Consider the following 21,308-nt stretch of genomic DNA (forward strand, 5'->3'; position numbering starts at 1 on the left):
ACAGCAAGTTCTGAAAACATGATGTTAGTTACTGGAGTTTGTTGTGTGACATTGTCACATCAAAGGAAATGACAACATAAATTGTATTTTGCTATGCTGGTACTCTTGTTAATATGCAAGCTGTTTTTTTTGGTTTTGTTTTTCTTTACCTTCTCTGAAACACAGAAAAAATTCTTATATCTCCAGGTCCACATGTGCTCAGTGGCTTTCCCATGGTCTTGCAGGAAACCAACAGTGTTTTGGCCTCTCCTGAGTTGGAGCCCAATGCCCCAATCTGTTGTGTCAACACTGCTCAAAATAGTGGTGTCTGGTGCTACCTGTGTGACAGAACAGTTTGGTCTGGCACATGCCTGCTTTGCCTCTTGCCTAAGTCGAAGCACATATTTTATCCTCTAGGAACACAGTCCTGCTCTCCCCAGCCGGGATTCCAGAACAGAAGCAAGGATTGATCTTTAAATGAGAGTCTGAATTATTACAGCGAAGCCTGGACTTTAAATACATTCAGGTGTCCTTGTGTTTTCAGTAGCAAATCTCTTTTCCAGAATGGTCACACTTAATTTTTATTCCAATTAAAAGGAAAAAAAAGGAATCTTTCTACTTTTTTTTAACTTTACTTGACATTTTAGGATGGAAAGCAGTTGAGCTGCTCACAGCACAATATTTGAAGATTTACAATGTATATTTAGACTCTGTTACTTTTTTTTCATAGCAGCTTTTGTTTTTGATGTCTTTAACTTGGTCCAAATCCAGTCTCTCTGGCACTGGGAAGTAGGTTTGAACGGCAGAGTGTTTCCTTCAGGCAGTAGCTCAGGTGAGCAGTCACTTAACTCCCCGAAGGCTTTGCTGTATCTTAAGGCTGTGTGCATCACTTATTTCCTCAGACCTTGAATGTGTTCTTAGGCATTCAGCCAAACATGGAGTATCACAGCCCTTGAAAACTGGTTAGATCCCAGTATAGTTTGCAGTCTTTCATAGGTACTTTGTTTTTATATAGCAGTGACTAATTACAACGGATGCTGTCTGAAAAGGCTCTTAAAATTTGGGAAAGGTCTTTTTTTAAACATAGATTTTTCCTAAGGCAAAGTGATTATTCTGTAGAATCTGACTCGCTTGTGGTGATTTTACTCCCTTAAGAAAATCTACAACAAATTCATAGAAGAGCTGTGCATAGAGCATATATTGCTCTCTGCTCCTCTAATCTTATGATTTGTAAGTGCAATCAATTTACAGCATTAAGGAGGACAACTAATAAATAACTTTTTTTTAATCTTTTCCTTGGGAGGTGGTGACAACAATTTAAAAAAAGGAGTTTTGCTTTTCAAGCAGAAGTTGAAATTGCTATTTGTAAAGTATGTGACTTCTGAAAAGGGCTACCAAGATTCATTGGGTCTGTTTGCAGAAAAAATCATTCTGTGGGTTGGAGATGCTGGCTTAGAGGAGTGGCACTGTCCAGAGAAGAAACCCTGTCCTATTTTATCTTTCCTTCCACTTTGTCTCTCGCTTTTTTTTTCATTCTTAACTGAACAGTGTTGATTTGTGACATGATCTGAAACACAATGAAAACAAAGTGTGTTGACAGGTTGGCATTCACTGAGCTTTGGTGCCAGGAGGCTTTTGGAAAAACACCGAGTCCTAACACGTACAAAAAGTCAGATCAAATACTGCATAGGAGGCTGCTTGCATTTTGATCACTGCAAAATAGGGTTGTTATGGATGTTGTAGCTGAGGTGGGCTGTCACTAGTTTTGTCCTTCTGGGGACATGGGTATGCTAAAGTGGAAAGGGCTGATTGTGTAGTTGTAGGGTGGGATTCTCTCTCTGAGGGTTGTTTAAGAGCTGTTAAATTGCAATCATTTTGTGCATTAACCAGCATTTTGTGTGAACTTACAGTCATCTGAAAGTAAGCTGAAGGGGTTATTTGTGGGTATTTGTGTAAATCACTCCTATGGAGGTTTTGCAGTATTTCATGCAGGAGCAGTATTCCTGAGTGTTAGCATCCCGGATTGGCCATGCATGGAAACAGACCTTTCTTCACTCGTCTAATGAAGTATTTGCTTCAGCTGTGCAGAGACCGCTGTGCTCTTAATTTGACTAAGAGCTGATGAGAGCTCTCCAACAGGTAGCAGTGGAAGAAGCAGCAGCCTGGCCATGCAGCAGGGCAGAGCAGTGCCTGCTAGGTACGATGGCGCAGAGCAGCCCCAGCAGTCCATGTGGGCTTCTTGCAAGCAAGCCTCCTCACTGAAAGATGACAAGCTTGCTGTTGCGTCTTCCCAGCCCATAGGCTTGTTACCGAGTCAGCTTATCAAAACGGCAGCTGCAACCTTGTATTTTTTTTCTTTTGTTACTCAATAACGCTGGTTCCTGGTGTGGCTCTGGAGCCCCTTCCATACGATGTGCACGGGAGTTTGCTGTGTTGCCCCCTGTATCAGCAGGCAGCCTGTCTTTAATGTATCGGGTAAGCAAAACAGTTTACAGTGGGCTGAGGAAATTCACTTAAGGACTGGTAAATACTGTTTGTCTTATCTCTGTTAACCTAAACAATTCCTCTAAATGGCTGCTGGTAAATGATCTCGACTAGGTTCTATGAAAATGAAGTATTTGATTTTAAATGAGTTTAAGAGGCCAGCCGGGGTTTACTTCTCTGATGGCAAGTTCTCAAATAAATCACAAAATCCTGCATGGGTGGTCTCGAGTCAGGCTAATTAACTATATTTGGGCTCTTAAACTCCGCGATGCCATGACTTCTCTTCCTTATTTTTGTTCCTAAAGGCTTAGTTATTTTTCCAGAAGCGTATGATCTGATGGCTTACAGAAGCTAGCAGGGATTGTAAGAGTTTTAGCATCCCCTCAGAAGAATTTAAGCGCAGTGCTTTTGCAAACATCTGCAAAAGGCTGAAGTATGTTACATTGGCGTTTCATAGGAGCAGGGCTGGACCAGAAGTTCTTCTCCTGCTGATGTCTCGTTTGCTGCTCTGTGGTCTGTTGAGAGAGTAATTAAGAGATGTGGGGTCTTGGCTGTGAGGAGGATACAGCCCTCGACATATTCTTGCAAAAGCTAGAAGATGGCTTGTTTTCTCAGGGTCTTGCCTAAAGCCAAGTATAAAGTGCTTGTTCAGCAACTTAATGATGTGTTTCTGGTAGTGTTGCCAGGTCTTGTTCAGCTTGTGAAGTCTTGCTGATTATAGAAGAGTTACAGTTCTTTTTATTTTGATTTTAAATCTGTCATGCTCTTGCTTAATCTTTCTCCTATAAAACACCAGGAACATTGCTAGCCACTTCCTTGCTTTGCTTGATTTGTGACATACTTCTAACAAGTTATCATAAAACAGAAGGATGTTTTAAACCTGCAGGAACCTGTCCTTCTGCAGGGATAACAGGTGGCTGCCCAGCATTTCTGAAAGACTTGATACCAGGCACCTGCTAGCTGAGGATGTCTTAGGTGCTGTTGACCTGATATGAGAGGAAGAGATGCTGCTGGGGGCTTACTTCCTTCTGCAGTAACCAAAATAGGAAGTCTGACAGTTGCACGATAATAGTCGAGATGTTTGCTTGTTTTATTTGTGTACGTTACAGGTGGCAAAAGCTTCAGTATTGAAGAGTCTGTCCCTGGTTGCAGTTAGTAAAATGGGTAGAGGCAGAAACTAACCACTTTAGCACATTGCAATTTCCCCCTTAAAGTTTTGAGCAAAACATCCTCAGCCAATAGAGTTCTGAAATGCATGTAAAGGTTTGTACAGAAAGTTCTCTTAGTTTTGCTTTTCAGGAACACAGACCTGTCCTTCCAGGCTGAGCTTTTTTTGCATCAAATACTCTTCTCAGGGTTCCAAATGACTCAGGCTGAACAAAAATTACATTAGCCCTAATTTGTACCTCATGAGAATTAGTTTTAATATAGAGCCTGTACATAGCTTGTATGTTTGAAACGATGCACAGAAATGTATGAAATACCTAAGCTGACGAAACAAAAATGAAGATACTTGGCTATTCACAAGGCAGCTGGCCAAAAGTACTGTTTTCTACTAGATTTACGCTGGTGTGAGAACCTCTCATATTCTGTTCTTTAGTCACTGACTTTCCTTTGAAGTACAAAGTAATAATGATAGAACTTGTGATGTCTACTAGTGCAGTATGAATACCTTTCAGGCGGTGTTTTAAAGTCTGCTAGGTTTTCTGTGGTAACTTGTCGGGTTGGTGGTGGTCAGGTTTTTCTTGACACTTACAGAAAGAAGTACGGATGAAATGCCTGCCCTATTCCTTCACCTTGGGTGTGTGATAACAGCAAAACCACCCAGCTGCTGCCAGGCACTGAGTGGGGCGCGCTGCGGTGCTGAGATGGGTGCTCGTGCGGTCAGCAGGCTGGATCGAGGCTCTTCTCACCTGCCTCTGGATGGGGCCTCGGTAGAGCTCCTTGCTTCCTTTATTCTAGGCATAGAGATATTTCACAAGGTCACAGAGCTGGAAGGAGGAGAATGTGGCTCTTGCTATGCAGCCCCCTGCCTTGTCTGTGTGTTGGCCCTCATGGCATGGGAGCAAGAGGAGAGGAGGGAGAGTCGGGGTACAAATGTGGTGCCACGTCTCAGATTGGTGAAATCCTTCTGCTTGGTGCATTTTAACGTGTGCATTTCATAATTGTGTGCAAAGACCAGGCTCTCCTAGTGACATTCTGAGAGAACCTTTGCATGAAGCACGTAATGAATGAGAAGCTTGGCTTCATCCTAAAGGTGGGGTTTGCATTTCTTTCAGGATGCCTCTCTTGTTGTTCAGTCTGCATAAATACCGGATCTTGTCTTTGCTGTGCTTAATAAAATCTGAATAATTCATGCAATTCTAACTAGTGGTTGACAAGAAGAAGCAGTGCTCTTGTGATTGTTGTGATTGGCGAGATGACTACTTGTAAAGAATTAAAATGAAGCTTTTGAAAACCAGGAGTAGAAAAAATATTTCAACTAGAAGCATGCTGTTGTTAGCTTTCTTTTTTGCAAGTGGACTTTCAAACCTCGTTAAGCAGAAGTTTAGCGATAAGAAATAGAAACCATTGAAAAGGAAGACAGTATTCATGTGTTTCCTGTTTTATCATTATTCTGAGTTTAACTTAATTTGGCAGTGGCAAGATTCACGTGACCTAAAAACATCCTTTTGAAATAAATTTTGCCAACTTACATGACCGTGTTTAGTAGTTCTGCGTTTTGAAGAAATCCGGAGTGCATTTGCTCAGAAGCTTACTTTCATTATGATGCATTGTGTTGCGAATATATCAAATATTGCTTTAGTTCACTTACTGGAAATGAAGCCTGAATGACCTTAAGTTATTTAGTAGGTAGCCCTTGTATGTTTTGGTGTTTAATTTATAGAAGAAACAATATGTGAACTGTGCAGGGGAAATGTACATTTCTCTTCCTCTATGAATAAAACCAAGGTTTTGATTGCTGTCCTAAGGAGTAGGGTTTATTTTATAAATGTATTGCTCGCCTCAGAACGTAACAGCTCTATTACTATTTTGTCTCCCTTGGTCACTCTTGAATGGAAGAGGGGGAAAATTGCAAAAAATTTTGTTTAAATTATAAAGTAGGTATATTGTACAAATTGTTGTTAAAAATACTGGTGTGACTCTTCCAAAGATCAAGGCTGCTTCCTAGGCCTGCATCTGCCTTCTAGTTACACCATGGCTCTGTCTCGGGACAAGACGTGACACCTAGCATCTTTTCCCTTGCCCGGGCTCAGTTTTGTTCTATTTTCCAACACAAAGAAGCTCATGGGTGGCATTGGCAGGGTGCCTGGGTGCCTGCAGCTTCCCTAGGGTGCGTGGCCAGCAGTGCCACCCGGCTGGGCTCCCCCGTGGGCTCCCCTGGGTGAAGGAGAGGAGCCCAAATGTGTCCTCTGCAGGGAATCGCAGGGAGGGGGATACAGAGGGAAGGGCCTGAGCTCACCTTGTTCTTGTTTTGAGCCCAGAAGCAAATCCAGGGCATTGTAGAGGTAAGAAATAGTACCAATAGTAGGCATTGAAAAAAAAGAGCTGAGCGTTCATGTGCAGAATAGAGCAACAGGAAGATATGCTTAGCTTCTGAAAAGGCTGGCACTTGTCCTACTGAAGTGATCTGTATAATGTTACAGTAGCCTGCTGACACTACAGAATTTTGGTAGATTAAACTGCAGTTTGTTTATATAGGGTTTTTTTTCCCCTCTAAGGTTCAGTAATTCCAGTTGAAGGTGTAGGTCTTTAATTAAATAAAATTATTTTCATCTCTGTTTACGAAGCGTGCATGGTGTTCAGGCTGAAGATCAGTTGCTATTTTTGGTCTTAAACAGTAAGATGTTTTTTGAGTAACTTCACAAATATGGAATAGCTCCACAGTCAAGAGAATAGCCCACAAATCTACGCAGATGTGTTCTGGCTTTATTTCAAGTGCATGGATCCTTTAGCAGAATTTTATTACCTGTGTCTTCTGTGCATTTGGGGAGGTTTTTCTCCCCCCTCCCCTCTGTCCCATCTGGGGGAGCGCATGGTTTCAGGAGAGTTGCCTTACATCTGAAAACTTGGCAAGGAGTCTGCAGCTCATGTAGTCAGTTCCATTCCTAAATAGGGACTTCTCCAGATATCTCCTTGGTTTCTGCTTAATTACCGACTTGTGGCCGCAAGGATGTTTTTAGGACAGTAAATAGGCACACGCATTTAAAAATATGCCCTGTTCAAACTCTGACCACTGAAGTAATGCTGGCATTCACGAGTGTATCAACAAACTCGGCGAGGGAAAGAAGTGCTCACAGTGACGGGATGAGACCAGCTTGGTAACGCAGCCGCTGAAGAAATTATTTCTTTCCATTGCCTGCATGATGGCAGGCAATGCACTGTCCGCCGAGAAATGAGTCTGAAAGGTTGAGCTAAGCTCAGTAGTTTGCTGTCAGACTATTAACTTAATTCCTGAAGGAGGCTGGCGCAGGTTGTTTACTAGTCAATATTGTCATTATCGTCCATTTGTTACTGTCAATGGGGATAATTTGAGCATTTTTGGAAGACAAAGCTGGAAGGGATTCTGAACAGTTAAGAGGACAGATTTAGAATTTAAGATGATGAATTGGAAAAATGGTCTGAAATCGATGAGATGCAATTTAATAAAGACAACTGTAAAGTGTTACACTTAGGAGAAATCAAATGCATAAATATAAATGGGCTAGGCAGCATCCTGGCCAGGAAGGACCTAGGAATTGCAGTGGATCAAAGACTGAGTTTGTTAGGGGTGGTATGTATAACACTGAGATTTCATTAGAGCTTTGTAGCTGATAAACACGTCAGATAAATAGCTGAGGAGATAACTATTCTATTGTGCTTAGTGCCGTGTGTTTGCTCTCCGTTTTAGACTTCATAAAGAAGTATGTGGTAGACAGAGGGGGCAGGGCTTCAGTGGCAGCAATGAGGATAGGATGTGCGACTCGAAAAACTCAGCCTTTGGGGAAAATTTGAAAGCTCTGAGTTTCTTTAACCTAGAAAACTGAAAGCCTGGGGATTGCCTAAATCTTCAGTGATGTGAAAAGAAGGTGTAAGGAAGATAGAGATCAACTCTATTCCTCATTTCTGTTGAGGCTGAGACGAAAACAAATTGTTTTAATTTGCAGTGGAGGTGATTTAGATTATGCAGAACTGAAATTTTCCAGCACTGAAAATGTTTTTAGGACTGAAGGACGTTCTCCAGAGACTCACGGACGGATGCATTGACACCGCTGCAAAGATGTACAAATTAAAGCTGACCTAAATAGGTAGCATCACCCCACGCCTCGGTACAGCAGAGGAAAGGAGATCTCAGCTGGACTCATAACAGCAGAGGGGTGAGTTAACCCCATCAAGAGCCTGTGCTCTCAGCCTCAGAGCTGCACTGATGTAGCCAGGGATATCTGGTTCTGTTAGTGGTAGCTGCCCTGGGTGCAGCTACCTGGGTGCTACCTGGGTGCAGCAGAACTGAGGGCTCTGCTGAGAGTTACGGAGGTGCCCTAAAGATGCCAGAGTCTGCCCTGGGGGCAGGGGCTGGTATAGTCAGGGCTTCTCAGCCTGTCTAGTCCATACCCAGCTTTTTGTATTAAAAAATCTTGTCTTGTTATAATGTGTGCTTCCTAGAGTGAGGAGGGGTCTTTGTGCTTCACTTGTCTCCTGCGGTGCTGTGGCAGTGAAGCACACCTTGCAAGTTGGGAGGAGCAGGCTTAGACGACTGCCAGAGGGTATTCTGGAGTTCTGGGTTTCTGTCATTCTGTGTTAAAAAGATCAGCTGCGGTTTTCTCTTTGTATAACTCAAGACTGTTTGCAACTGACTGAATCTGAAACCTTAAATTTAGCTCTTTCAGTTTTTTTTTTTTTTTTTAAATGTTCGTGCAGTAACTCCTTTCAGGGCAGCATCTTTCATCTACCTAGCATTAGCATTAGTAATACTGCTTTTAAGATGTTATTAACATTTATTATATGCTTGTATACAAAGATTATTATTCTCACTATTTTTTCCAGTCCTTATGAACTGTGTTTGATAAGCTAATGTGATGCACACTCAAACAGCTCCATATTCATTGTTGTCAATCTAGTATTGAATTTATCAGAAAAAAAATATTCTTCTTTCCTACCTTTTTCTTTATTTCTTATAATACAGATTCTTCAGTGTTGGGATTTAAGGTTATTGGGATTTCTGTTGTCCCTTTAGCTTTGGTAAAGCTGTGTCCAACTAGGCAATGAATTGAAGTTCTGTAGCAAGTGGTAGTTTTATTGCTTCCTTTTTTATTTCTGAAGAGTACAGCATGTACTTCTGGATTCTGTGTGTGTGTGAATGCTTTAATTGGATAGTTTTCATGTTCTCTAAATAGTACTGAGTGATTATTTCTTGGATGTTTTTCAGTTTTATCTAAAGGTGCATTTCAAAGTTAGGAAAATGACTATATGAGGATTAGCTTGCGGCTTTAAAACAAGTCTTGGATTCATAAGAAGCGTTTAGTTCACCAACCTAAAGGAAGTAAAACAGTAGAGCAGGCTGTAGTGTATCCATCCGAGCCAATGCAGAGTTAGCTCCTTGGGTAGGTAAATTTGCCTACATGAGACTTGGCGCTACAGTGGCTAAATTACTTCTTGTGCCTGACCTAGCACATTCAGAATTGGCTTGTGTGTCTCCGTAGGGTTGACCTACCTGAGTCTTGGGTATGTTCCACAGCCTTGCAGCTGCCGTACAGAGAAAAGCCGTCTTTCCTTTGATCTGTGTTTGGCAGGATTGCTTCTTTCAGCCAGCCTATGCTAACTAGTGTCTTTGGAGAATTAGGCGGTACCTGGAATCGCAGTGCTTTTTCTTTTCCTATCCACATCTATCCAGCTGCGTGGAATACTGGACACAGATAAACTGTTTACTCCCTTTTTGCTGTGACTTGTACTAGGAGCTGCTTGCACTGATGAGTAAGAGATGGTTTTTCTTTCTTCCCTCCCCACCCTCTTCCCCCCTCCCCGGCCTTTAACAACAGAGCAGTAGATTAAAGCATGAGTTATGTTTGAACATCACAGGAAATAAAATTCCTGATTATAGATCCTAATGACTTTTGCTTTTTAAATATAGTTGCTATTTTTGAAATGAATGTCTCATCTCTTGCACACAAAAGGGAGGATAAGACAATTTCAGGGAAAATGAGATGAGCTGTTCTATAGAAGCTGTAGAGCTCTTTTTTTTTTTTTTTTTTAAACAAAAAAAAAGGAAAACCAAACAAGTTTAACTAGAGATTGGCTTTTGATTTCAGTGAAGTTGCTTTCAACTTAGGTGCTTTTTCAAAAAGAGAAAGTAAGTTAAGGAGGGAAGATTAATCTGAGTCTTGTGTGAAGTGATTTTATATCCTTGGGGATGGAGGAAAGTGCATAAAAGTGAAATGATGATACTTAAACTCATTCAGACAACAAATTGGCTTTTTAACTGATCGTGTAACTTGCAGAAGCTAGCATTTTGAAACTCTTGTATTCATACAAATTTGTCACATAAGGGACTAACTTTCAAAATACAAAATTGGTGTCTTTCTATAGCACTTGGTAATGGCCACGCGTACAAAATCAAAACACTGGCTTTCAGTGTTGAGGTCGTTGATCGTTTGCGTCGGTCTCAAGGAAACCAAGTTAAAAAGTCTCGTGCATAAGGGACACGCATTCCAAATGATTAATAGGAGGTGGTTGTTATAAATTAGCACGGGTTCTAGGCTGCTATCGTTAATTCCTCATTCAGGTGCTACTTGAGGAGAAGGGTGCATCTTGTTTGGAAAATAATGTTTTGAACAATTACTTGTAGTGGTATTCAGGCTGCTGATTTATTTGCATCGTGGTATCTGGGTTGGTTCTCTCTGCGTCTCTTTGCTTTTCTCTTACTCCTGTAGCACATCTTTTTAACCAAAATTTGCCTAACCTTGATCAAACTCAATTAGACCCTGTGCACAAAGGCCTTCCAGTGCATGTTTTATTACTTGTCGTTGATCGTGGCTTGTCTGTATGACTCTTTGGCACAAAATAAAAAGTAGGCTCAATGCCTTTATTTTCTCTTCAGTGGGGCTTCTGTATCTCCACTGTGGATATGATTCAGTGCTTCGTGCAGCTGCCTCTTCAACTGATTTAAAGATTATGTTGAAGCCTATCTCACTGCTAGGCATAAAATTAATAGTGGAAAGGTTTTTCCAGATAGTCCCTAGATCTGTTTTGTGACAGTCATCGAGATGAAGCTTAAATGATAAAGTGACAGGAGGCCTCTAATGAGCTGTTTCAGTGCAGTTTGTCAGCAGTAAGGCCGGTTTCAGCAGACCTGACTACTTCATTTAGCAACTTGCATTAGCCTACTGCATTTTAATTTCATTTCCTTCCCTGACAAAATACCTACACAAGTTTATCAGGCAGTTTTCATCAAGTGGAAATAGCTTTGTTAATTTGTTAACGTCACCATTAGGGTTCCCTTTGGTTCTGGTCAGCCCTTCAGTGTGTGAAAGTATTAGCTTTGCTGTTCATGATAGTATCTAAATATTTTTCAGAAAAACTCAAATATTTAGACAGCTGTTTCCTCTATTCAATACAGCACTAAAGAGGATATTTTTACTATCCTGACACTGTGCTCTTAAGCTAACTCATTAATTCATTTGGCTTGTTATTCTTCCTTCTCTGCGCTCAGACAATTGGTTTATGATAGTCTGTTCTTTATTTCCCCACACCGCGCTCTGCTTTCGCTGTGTGAGGCACAGCAGGTATTTCACCAAGGGATTTGGCATGCGTAATATCAGATGGTGTTGGAGATGGGACTTGACTTCCCTGAAAAACCTGGAGTAATAATGTTCAGTGTTGTAAATTCGGGCTCTGTAAATATTTTATATGCGTCTGAAATAAGACTGTTGCACTGAAGTGCAAGCAGTGCGCTCTTAGCAGCACAGGCAAAGCTTAGTGTTGGGTTCTGCGCACCAAAGCTTCTGCAAGTCCCTCCCAGAGCACACCGAATGCTCTCCATGTTAAGTGAAGGGCATTTGTTCATGTCCAATAGGATTTTACATACTGGCAGTACCTGCTACTCTTGCAAGGTGTAAATAGACTACTCAAATATGGTATATACTTCATTATACCTACTTAAATATGGTATGTACTTCAGACATGCCTTGTGTCTTCAGCTGGTGCATCCTTGCACATCCAAGCCCTAGGTGCTCCTGGTCGAGGTTTGCTTGATCTCCTCTGACAGCAGCACTTGCTGTCAGTCTCACTGTGAACATCGCGTGCTTAATGACAACGTGTACTCACCAAAGGAGTTACATGGGAGGATTTTTTTAACCTCTGATTCTATGTAGGCCAAAGAATTCTCTGTAGCATGTGTCCTAAGTTCTCTGAATTGCTAAAACCTTTCGCTGCTTGCAGTTCCATGGAGCTTTCAAAATGTTCTTTAAGGCACGCAAAGCTAGAGTGTGAAATGTATGCAATGGTAGGAAATCAGTACAGGGCCCTCCAAAACAAGGCCATCATAGTTAGAAATCTGTGTTGTGAAGCATGGGATAATGTTACGTGGCATGCAATATCTGTGTTTCCCAGAGATTTGTTTTCGATAGCAGATTTGTATGATAGAAGCACGTTTATATGAATCTGACCTTGTATCTGCTCATCTTCTTTTCCCCTTCAGATAACTTTAGGGATGGTAGCAAATCTGGATACTGAGCTTTGTAGAGTTACCACATGGCAGAGGCGTTCACCTGGTGGTTATCTCCTTTTGATAAGAAAACATCTGACGTGCAAAGATGACGAAACACTACGTTGGCAGGTTTCATCTGAGCAAATTGATGTAAAGCAGTCTCTCTCCTTATCTGCATTTTTTTTTTCCTCTTTTTAGAGGGGTTCACTGAAAATATATATTTTTAAAGCCTTCCTCGTTTTATTGTTTTCCTCAGAATTCCGTAACCGCCCATGTTTTCCCCAGGTGCCTATTTATAGCCAGCGTCTCAGTTACTGGGAAGACTCAGCTGGCAGGGCTTGGGGGGGATTCCTGGAGGTGACATCACCCGCTCGGCAAATCAGCCTCCTGCTGGCATGGCGAGGAGGGAGAAACCCTTCCCTGCAGAAGAGATGAGAGCGCTTGCAAAATAAAGAGAATACGTGCAAAGGTGGAACATCTTACCTGCATCTTGCTTCCTGAAGAAATAATGTCTCAAAACTCCCGTTGCAGGCTTGGTCTTGAATTTTTAAACTGTCCACCTACTCCTTCTTTCTTCCTGAAGACTCCTTTGTATTTCTTTTCAAGTGGAACTTAAAAGCTTTTTTTGAAGAGAGTAGAGGGGAGAATAGATTTTAATTTCCTTGTCTTCCAAGCGATGGCACATGAATGGGATGGAACATGAGACGCTTCTTGCTGGCAATAGATGTGCATTCAGTGGCAGGTAGGGCTGAGGGGGATATGGGTGGTGGTGTTGCCTTGTCCTCCTGGACGCTCGCTGCTCCCAGGCTGCCCCTGCCCTTCACATCCAATGGCAAGACAGCATCATCAGAGGAGGGGATGTACATGAGGCACTTAGGTAGCTTATTTGAGGTGCATATTTTTTATATACAAGGAAGGGAAATGCTTTTTATGGGGCAAAAAGGGAAATAAACACTTTCTCCTATTCATGGCCCTTGTTGTCTGGGAAAGTCCAAGTACTGGAGGAGGGAGGATAACCTTGTCCCATCTTGCGGATACAGATTTAGAGTGCATAGAGGTATGTTTTTTTATTATTATTATTTAAAAAAAAAAAAATCTCAAACCCAAAATGGAATGGGATCCAGCTTTCTGCATTTGAGGTTTGCCTTTGCTGAAGCCCTGGGCGCACTGAGCTAAGTAGAGGGGCAGTGACCACGTAGCAAAAGCAGCACTTGGGCTCCCCAGGATGAATTTGATTTGCAGTGTGGCAGGACTGGAGCAGCAGCTGATGAGCTGATGAAACCTGAGCAGCTGTATCCCCACTTCTTCACTTGCTTGAGTGTCAGAGGTCTTGAACTCCAACCCATCTTCCCCCTCCTTGTCCCCCAGTGGTCCAGCAAGCTCAAGTTTAAGGTAGTGCTGCTTGCTCTAGAGATTTCAGTTGTGGTGAGTCAAGTGATGGACAAAGCTGTAGCTAAAATGCAGAGAAAACTATCACTTAAAAATAATATGCCCACAGTGATATGTGCATTTCAGGCATGTTTGTGCAAGAAGAACAGAGTTGGGAATAGACATTTTAAAGGGAAAAAAAACTGATGTGATAGATATTAGGGTGTTTATTTTTTCTGGCAGGTCTATAAGAGTAGATGGTGTATATAATCAAATGGGGGTATTTTGGAGGTTACTTAAAGTTGCAGGTATGACTCTGCTTCCCTCTCTGATTTGATTATGTACTGAGGCATGATGTGTTAGGCTTAGGTAGGCAAAAAAAATATTGGGGGTGTTTCCAAACTTCAAAATACTGACGATATTAGTGTTTGTCTTCTTTAAAATTACCATTTCTTGCATTTTAATTCTTGTGCAAGTCTCCAAAACAGACAACAGACCGTGGAGGGGAAGAGGTGTTCCCTGCAGTAGCCTAAGGACTCTTCCTGCTCCTGTCATTGCTTTTATAAAACCAAGGTGAGGGGGGCGAAAAAGCCAATTTTTTAGCCAAAAAATACATCCTGCCCTAGGAGAGGCTGCTGGCTCCTCACCCCATTTAATGGTGGTGTGGTACCTTCAGCTGGACTCGGTAGCAGACGGGGGGAGAGGAAAGGGGTAAGGTGTGCTGTTAAGACCTACTCCATGTGAGCTTGTGCCCAAGGAGGCTGGCTGACAGCTCAGAGGCTGTGCAAGGAAGGAAATCACAGTCCATGGATGGTAACACTTCAGAGTGACTTACATATCCTTTAAATATATGTGTGTATATATGTATGTATTTAAATGTCAATAAAAAATGGTGCTTTGCTCCTTTATAAACTCTTTGAAATAAGCCAATTTATTTAGTTGCATAAGGTGACGTATGTACTCAGGCTCTCGTACTGCCAGTCCTGATTAATTGTCCTCTCTTAGCTTGCTAATTGCTTCAAAGAACATATTAATTCCCATCAAATGTTAGCAGAGGCCTATCACTGTGGGCTCCTAATTTACTTGTTTTCAGGACTGCGGCGGGAGGGAGAGGCACCACATCAGTAGGAGTTTCATTATTGTCGCTTGTGTGTTGGCCATTTAAGTCAGTCAAGTGGAATTGGAAATGTATCGCATGCCCTGCACTCTCTCTGACAGTAATCCCGAGGAAGGAAAACAATTAGTTCCTCTTCGTATCACTGGGCCTTGAGTGCGTGCTTGGGGCTGAGTGCAAGCTGGATCCTTTCTTCAGCCGGGGCCATTAGTCATACTGTGCAGTTCAGTAATTTTCTCTGTGAAGAACTGATGTTTTCATGAGCCTTAAAATAAAGGAAATAATGTCTGCGTACAGCGTAGCCTCTTAGAATTTTTTAGTGTAGGCTTTTATCCTATTTCTGTGAGAAGAGGTAAAGAAGCCAAGAGGGATCAGACCGATGAAACTGCCCAAAGCACAGCTTTTGTTGGCACTGGTGCCAGCGCTCCCTAGCTGTGCCTTGTGAGGGAACCTGTTACTATTCCTTTACGGTAAAACAAAGATCTCCATCGGTGTATCCCTCCATCTGTCTTTGTGGTCCCTCTCTCTGTGTGTCTATTTCAAAACCAGACCTCAATAGATGTATGATAATAGATCTGAAATCTTTGCTTCGTGAGCAGATCCTGCTAGGGGCCCTGTAGCGCTCAATGGCAATTTGATTGATTCAAGATCTTGTATGTTTGACCAACTTGAAAACAACATGAGTGTAAGGCAGAAGAGAAATGTGCTTGTCAATTAGAAAATGAAAAATACTTTCAACACCCTATAAAGGCTGCTTTTCACTGCAGTGACTTGACGTTAGTGAGGGTGTTGTGCAGGGAGGGTAAAGCAGCTCATGTTGGTGTCCAAGTGCAAGCTGCTGGGCTGGGACTCCTCACAGTTCAGTCCTGATATGGCATTCGTTTCTGTTCAGAGGGCAGATCCCAAGTTTGGAGATGGCTAATAAGAGGACTTAAATTTCCCAGAATGGTGTGGGTTTTTTTGGGTTTGCTGCTCCCCCCTCCACCTCTGCTCTGCTCCTTTTGTGTGTGTGTGACGTTAGGGGACTGTGTGATGATGGGGAGAACACGATAAAAGAGAGAATTCTCAGCTCACTTAACCATTTATGAGATTTTTTTTTTTTCTTTTTTTAAATGAAAGTAAAATATGAACTCTTACACCAAAACTGACAGAGCGAAGAAAAAACAAGCTTCTGCATGGTGCCGGGACTTCAGGATCGTGCTTTGTGGCTGAGCAGTACGTTGCAGGCAGCAACTCAGATGATATGCTTGTTTGGTAGTCCTGCTTCCTTTGTTTTGGTTGGCTTTTCTGGTTAGCTTCCAGGCTGTGACAGCATGGAAATGAACAGAGAATGGTTCGGGTTAAGTTAAGGCTGGCAGTCCTCTGGCTCCTCAGGTTGCCATGACTCCGGTAAGCGCATTTGGCCTCCTGAACGCTGAGATGCTCAAGTGTCCAATGCAGTGTAGATGAGGCTGTGGTGGAGGTTGATTTGCAGCATCAGAAAGATGTTAGCTGCATAACAAACTGAAGATTTTACCAGCCTTCTTAAAGCGTGCGTACTGCGATGATTTTGGAAAGCCTCCGTCAGTGGGCTTTGGATTTCCTTCTTGGAATTGTCCTTTCCATACAACCCGGCTTCTCCAAAGTCAATTTGTTCATGATAATTCCCAGTGGGCCCATACCCCATGGCCTTCAACTCTCCTCCTGCCAGGAGCCTGTGGCATGGTGGTAGGTGTGAGGGGAGATGCTCTGCCAAGATCAGTTCAAGACAGGCAGTCGGTGGTTGCATTTAGACTTCTCTTCCAAGCAGCTCTGGCTTGTCTCAACCCCAAGAGCAAAATTCAGGAATAGAAAGTAATTGAGCCTGTGAAGTTCAAGAGGCTGAGAACAAAGTCCTAATAGAGTATCTCCTTCAGTCACTCAGGAGCTGCCATTTCCTTCTGTGGAAGTCGGATGCCATGCGTGATATCTAATGTGTCTTTTTGTGGGAGGTGGGGGGGAATCCTTGGGTGACCCAGCCTGCTGCATCCACATTATTTGCAACTCTAATTTCTATCTCCACAGAGGTGTTGTGTCATGAGGTCTGTATGGCTCCAAATTGAGTGTTTGTGACTACTCCAAATTCTTTGTGCATAGCACAGCACTGAAAACCTGTAATAGGTAGAAGAGTTACATTTCGACACCATTTTTCAACCTCCTCTCCATCTTCTTTCTTTGAAAAGGAAGGGATGCTTTTCCAGCAGAGCTGTTGATTATGCTTACCAAAGTGTATAATGTGGTGGATACAAATAGTTAAAGACACTACATAAGCTTTTGAACATTATTCTTAAATGTATTATACTGTTTGCAATAATGAAATGCAGCAGCTGACTTCTGACCCTCGCACATCTTTGTAGAGTTAGATTTTTTTTTTTGCCATGAGTCAAATCTGCTTTTAATCAAATAATAGTTGTATTTGAAGTTCTGTAGTCATTATCTTAGCACTGGCTTCTAATTTTCTACATTTATGCTGAAATATTACATAACTTTACTGTTCTTGCTGGAAGGTGAAGAATCTACGTGAAACTTGGGGTAATTATTAGCCCACGCATTTGGTCCATCAGGAGTGGTCTTCTACAATAAGTGTATTACTAGGAGTTTTGAGCATATTGCTGAGTATGTACTAATTAGTAAAGAATATGATTCTAAGTAATTGCTACTAACGTATCTGTATTTAAGTAGTTTGTTTTTATTCTATAATGAGTTTTGCTTTGTACGGTATCTGGCCGAGTTCAGTGATTAGCAGTTGACATGTCTTAATGAGCACAACAATACATAATGGGTATTTTCTCTCTATTTAGTTAGGCAAAATGGACTTTTGAGTGCAGACAGGGCAAGGTTGGGAGTGCATAATAAGGCACGTGGTCCTTCAGATAGCAGATTTTCAGGATGGTCTGGGCAGCTGCTGTATTGACAGAAAAAAATCATGGAGTGATGTTGGAATTCCAGTAAGACTATTTTGTATTTGAGGATTTGGAAAAAAAAAAAAAAATCTGGAATTTTTGGCAAGTGCATGGTTTCATGTCTTCTGAGGAAGAGGTGCTATTTTGGTGTGTGCTGCAGTGTGAAAGAGGCCGTCGGAGAGCAACGCTGCTGCTGCTTGCAACAGCATCCTCGAAAAGCTGCGCAGCTGAACTCCCAGCAGCTAAAAATCTGTGGTTGTGGGGGGAGAGAGCATAGTGCTTCCCCTGCGAGGGAAGCGAAGATTGTCTAACAGTGCCACCCAGTGATGCCTGCCATAACAGCACACCAGGACAAGGTGCTCTGTGCATGTGGGAGGGAACCCGGGGCCATGGGGCACCCAGCTGCAGGCATGATCCGCTTTGCATGGGCTAAAGCTGCCTAAAGAGTTGGGTGCTTGAGAGGAAGGAAGCAAAGCTACCTGTTGGCAAGGTGCATCTACTTGCAGCTTGAAGGGGGTATCCCATTTAAGTGTGTTGTTGTGATTAAGCTTTGTAACTAGGTTTTGAGAGAGATGATTCTCAGTGTAGGAAATGCATTTTGTTTCATGTCGTACTCATGCTAGCGATATTAAACTGTCAGTGCAGTCCTGTCGCTGTATGTGCAGTAAGCACTCAGTCGAGCGCTCTGACTTGCAGTATGTACCCAGAGCACAGTCATTCTGAGACTGGGCTCGGTGGACAAATATGGCAGTAATTGAACACAACGGGGCTGCTGAATCAAATCTCCACTAAGTGCTCCTTCCTGATCTCACCTACCGAGCAGTCCTTTGCAAGCACATATATCTTTTGTGTTCAAAAATCACCTTCTAGACTTTTTTTAAAGTCTTACAAGAAAGAAGAGAGCCTGCATAATTTCCTCATTAGCTGGCATCAGTCCTTCTCTTGTCTCTTGCTTTGTCTTCCCAGATACAGTGGTGGAGAACAGCAAATCTAGAAAGTTAGATTTCAACTTGGAAATGCTGAGTCCAGAATTGGAATTAGACAGAATTGTAATTGTTAACCTCTGAAAGCCACCTGGAGAGGTGGAAAGATGCCTGGACAATGCGCGAGGGGAGTTGCATTTTAAGACAGTAACAGCAGTCATGACCTGTTTTAGAAAGGTAATGCAAACAAGCCAGAGTGTTTTCAAAGACTTGAAACCATTGAGCAGATTACATTAAATAAAAGACTAAAGCGTATTTAAAAGAAAAAGGTGCTTAGCAGTGTGCTTGTGAATACATGAATACTCGCGTACAGTGCTCCCTAGACACGTTAAGGAGAGGAGGGTAAGGTAGACACTTTACCACTAGCCTCTGGAGAAAGGTTAAGCTACCACTAAGGATGTATATGAGCAGTTTTGCTTCAGATTTTCCCTTTGAGAGAAGGGTGGGGAGCAGGCTTGCATGTTGGTTATATTAAAATAGATAAAACATTCTGGAAAAAGGTGTTTTTTTGGCTTGACAATACATATAGAGTTCTTTGAAAATCTTCAGAACCAGAGTCCTAAGGCAGGTGCCTTTATATAGATCAGGCTTTTCTGTGGCGCACCGTGGAAATGCGCATACTGGCACCCAACCTGTAAACATTGCTTCCTTGTAAGACAGGGTTAAATCCTCAATTTTGTTTGATAAGCCATGCAAGTGAAAGTAAAAATTGCTTGTAGGCCTTCTTGAGTCTCCCACCTTTTCAGTTTCTTGATAGTGGTCAAGACCTGAAGGGATGTCTTTCACACTACTGCCTTTGAAAATCTACAGGTATAAACTGAGTGTGGCTTTTGTGCTGTCTACTTGGAATTTGCCGAGTCCATTGATAATATTTTTAGTCTCTATTTAAGAGAGTCTCCTGCAGTTTCTCCTGCAGCTCTCTGTTTCCTTGAAGCTGTTTTGTCTACTTAAATTTTTGCAGTAGATGTAGCAGAATATATTTAGGTATGCCTTGTGCTTGCTGATTATCATCACTTTAAGCATCAGGAAAAAAAATCATAAATGCTTAAAAGGGACTGATAGGATAACAAAACCTTTAGATTGATCAGGAACGTTAAAGAAGAGATGCTAAAAGATGAGTACAGTCACTATAGTCTGTCATAGTGCAATGTGGTACTAATTATGGTTTGTCTGATGGATGCAGAGACCGTAGTAGCTGGGAGGCTATAGGGAGGCTTGTCCGTATTTCATGGATCTGGCTTTGTTTTGCTTTTTCTCTTGCTTTCCTAGTACAGGGATGCTTTATATTTGTGTTTTCCTGCCTTAGGAGTGATGGAGTTGGAGCATGTATGTCCAAGAACTCCTTGTGTGTACATCGGAGTGCTGGTAACAGGGAGAGGAAGCTCCTGAACTAGATGGGTTTAAAGCTGTGCCTTGAATTCAGTGGCTGCTGGGGTGCCTGATCTCCTGGAGCATGCGAGGGGACTGGCTTAGCTGTACTTGGAGAACTCTTCTATACCTGCGTGTACTAACAGAGGCAGAATTTGTCAATTTTCCTTTAATGCTCTGCTTTTGCCTGTAGCTGTGTTAGGGTAGAAGGGAAGGAAGAGCATTAAGATGCTTTATTACTTGGAAATCCAAAGGGATAAATGGGAGTGGCTCTGGAGTTTGGGTCTTGGTTATGCAATTTCTTCTTTATGAAATAAAATCTTCATTGAAGTGCTAATTGCATTCTTGTCTGTGTAAGCCATGTTACTGGGGATGAAATGAAGTGGAGTGATTAACTATTCTAGATGTTAAAACTTTCAGATTATTCACTTTTTTAACTTAGGCAGTATAACTTTATGTAATTACTGCTAAACTTTCCAATTTAACCTAATTTTGATAACAGCACTCTTCTCAACCCCATTAAACTTGGCAGTGGCTCCAAGAACTGGTTTTTGCGGTTCATTTGGTGTTTTCCGTTTACTTTAATGAAATTAATGAAGAAGTGTCTCAACTTTGCTTTTCAATAGTCATCTTCCAAAAAAAAGCCCCATGCTGAGCATTTTTGGGATGATGTGATCTCTATATCAATAGTTCCTCTTGACCTACACATTGATTTCTAATGATTGTCTATGTTGAACCTTGTGTTTGGATATACTGTGGGTTTTGGCATTAGCAAAGTCTGAGAAACATGCCATGCAGAACAAATTGGCAGTCTCCCCACTCCATGTCAAAACATCTGGGCCTCTTGCTTGCAAAGGAAGATGCACTGGGCCACCTGCGTTCAGATCCTGTGTGGCCATCAGGACACCCAGCACTGAGCTCGTCCTTGGCACAGCTGTTTGTGTGTGGATTTCAGTAGTAATGGCTGCTAAGAGGAAAAAATCTCTTGGTTATCTCTTGGTAGTGAGTGTGTTTTTAATAGAATAATTTTCACAGAATCCAACTTTTAGATTTGCTTGGTCTCACTTTCTGAATTCTAATGCTGAGACTTATTTTGGCATTTGTTCTAATATGTTCCATAACTCAAGTCAACTGATTTTTTTTTTTTTTTTTTTCGCTCTGGTTTCTTAATGTCAGATTTGCAGTAACATGCTGTGCATGTACCAGGACATGAGTGTGTGTAGGTGTTTTGGTCTGTGTTAGTTCTTTACTCACATAATTGTTAGCACTATTTAAGTATTTGCTTTCCTCGCTTGGATTTGCTTGTTCCTGTTGCGTTGGAAAAAAGTAGTGTGGTACCATCTGTTAGTTTCAGACTGCTGCATAGCTCGACCTTTGGAGTCCTGGGAAGATGTAGCACAGTGCCTTCT

The 21,308-nt window shown here is 42.0% G+C and overlaps 1 protein-coding gene across 7 annotated transcripts in view; it reads left to right on the forward strand.

The window, feature by feature from the left end:
- The window catches only part of PPP3CA (protein phosphatase 3 catalytic subunit alpha), a 200,651-nt gene that overhangs the window by 18,748 nt on the left and 160,595 nt on the right, over positions 1-21,308 (forward strand). The window contains exon 1 of one of the 7 annotated variants that reach the window (XM_035324053.1): positions 12,830-12,887. The exons of the other annotated variants lie outside the window; for them this stretch is intronic. Coding sequence (XP_035179944.1) covers positions 12,833-12,887 — 55 coding nt within the window. The 5' untranslated portion in view covers positions 12,830-12,832. Of the gene's footprint in view, positions 1-12,829; positions 12,888-21,308 lie in introns of those variants that run through there. 7 annotated transcript variants of the gene reach the window in all.

This window comes from Oxyura jamaicensis, chromosome 4 (assembly GCF_011077185.1).
Source record: "Oxyura jamaicensis isolate SHBP4307 breed ruddy duck chromosome 4, BPBGC_Ojam_1.0, whole genome shotgun sequence".
NCBI lineage: Eukaryota > Metazoa > Chordata > Aves > Anseriformes > Anatidae > Oxyura > Oxyura jamaicensis.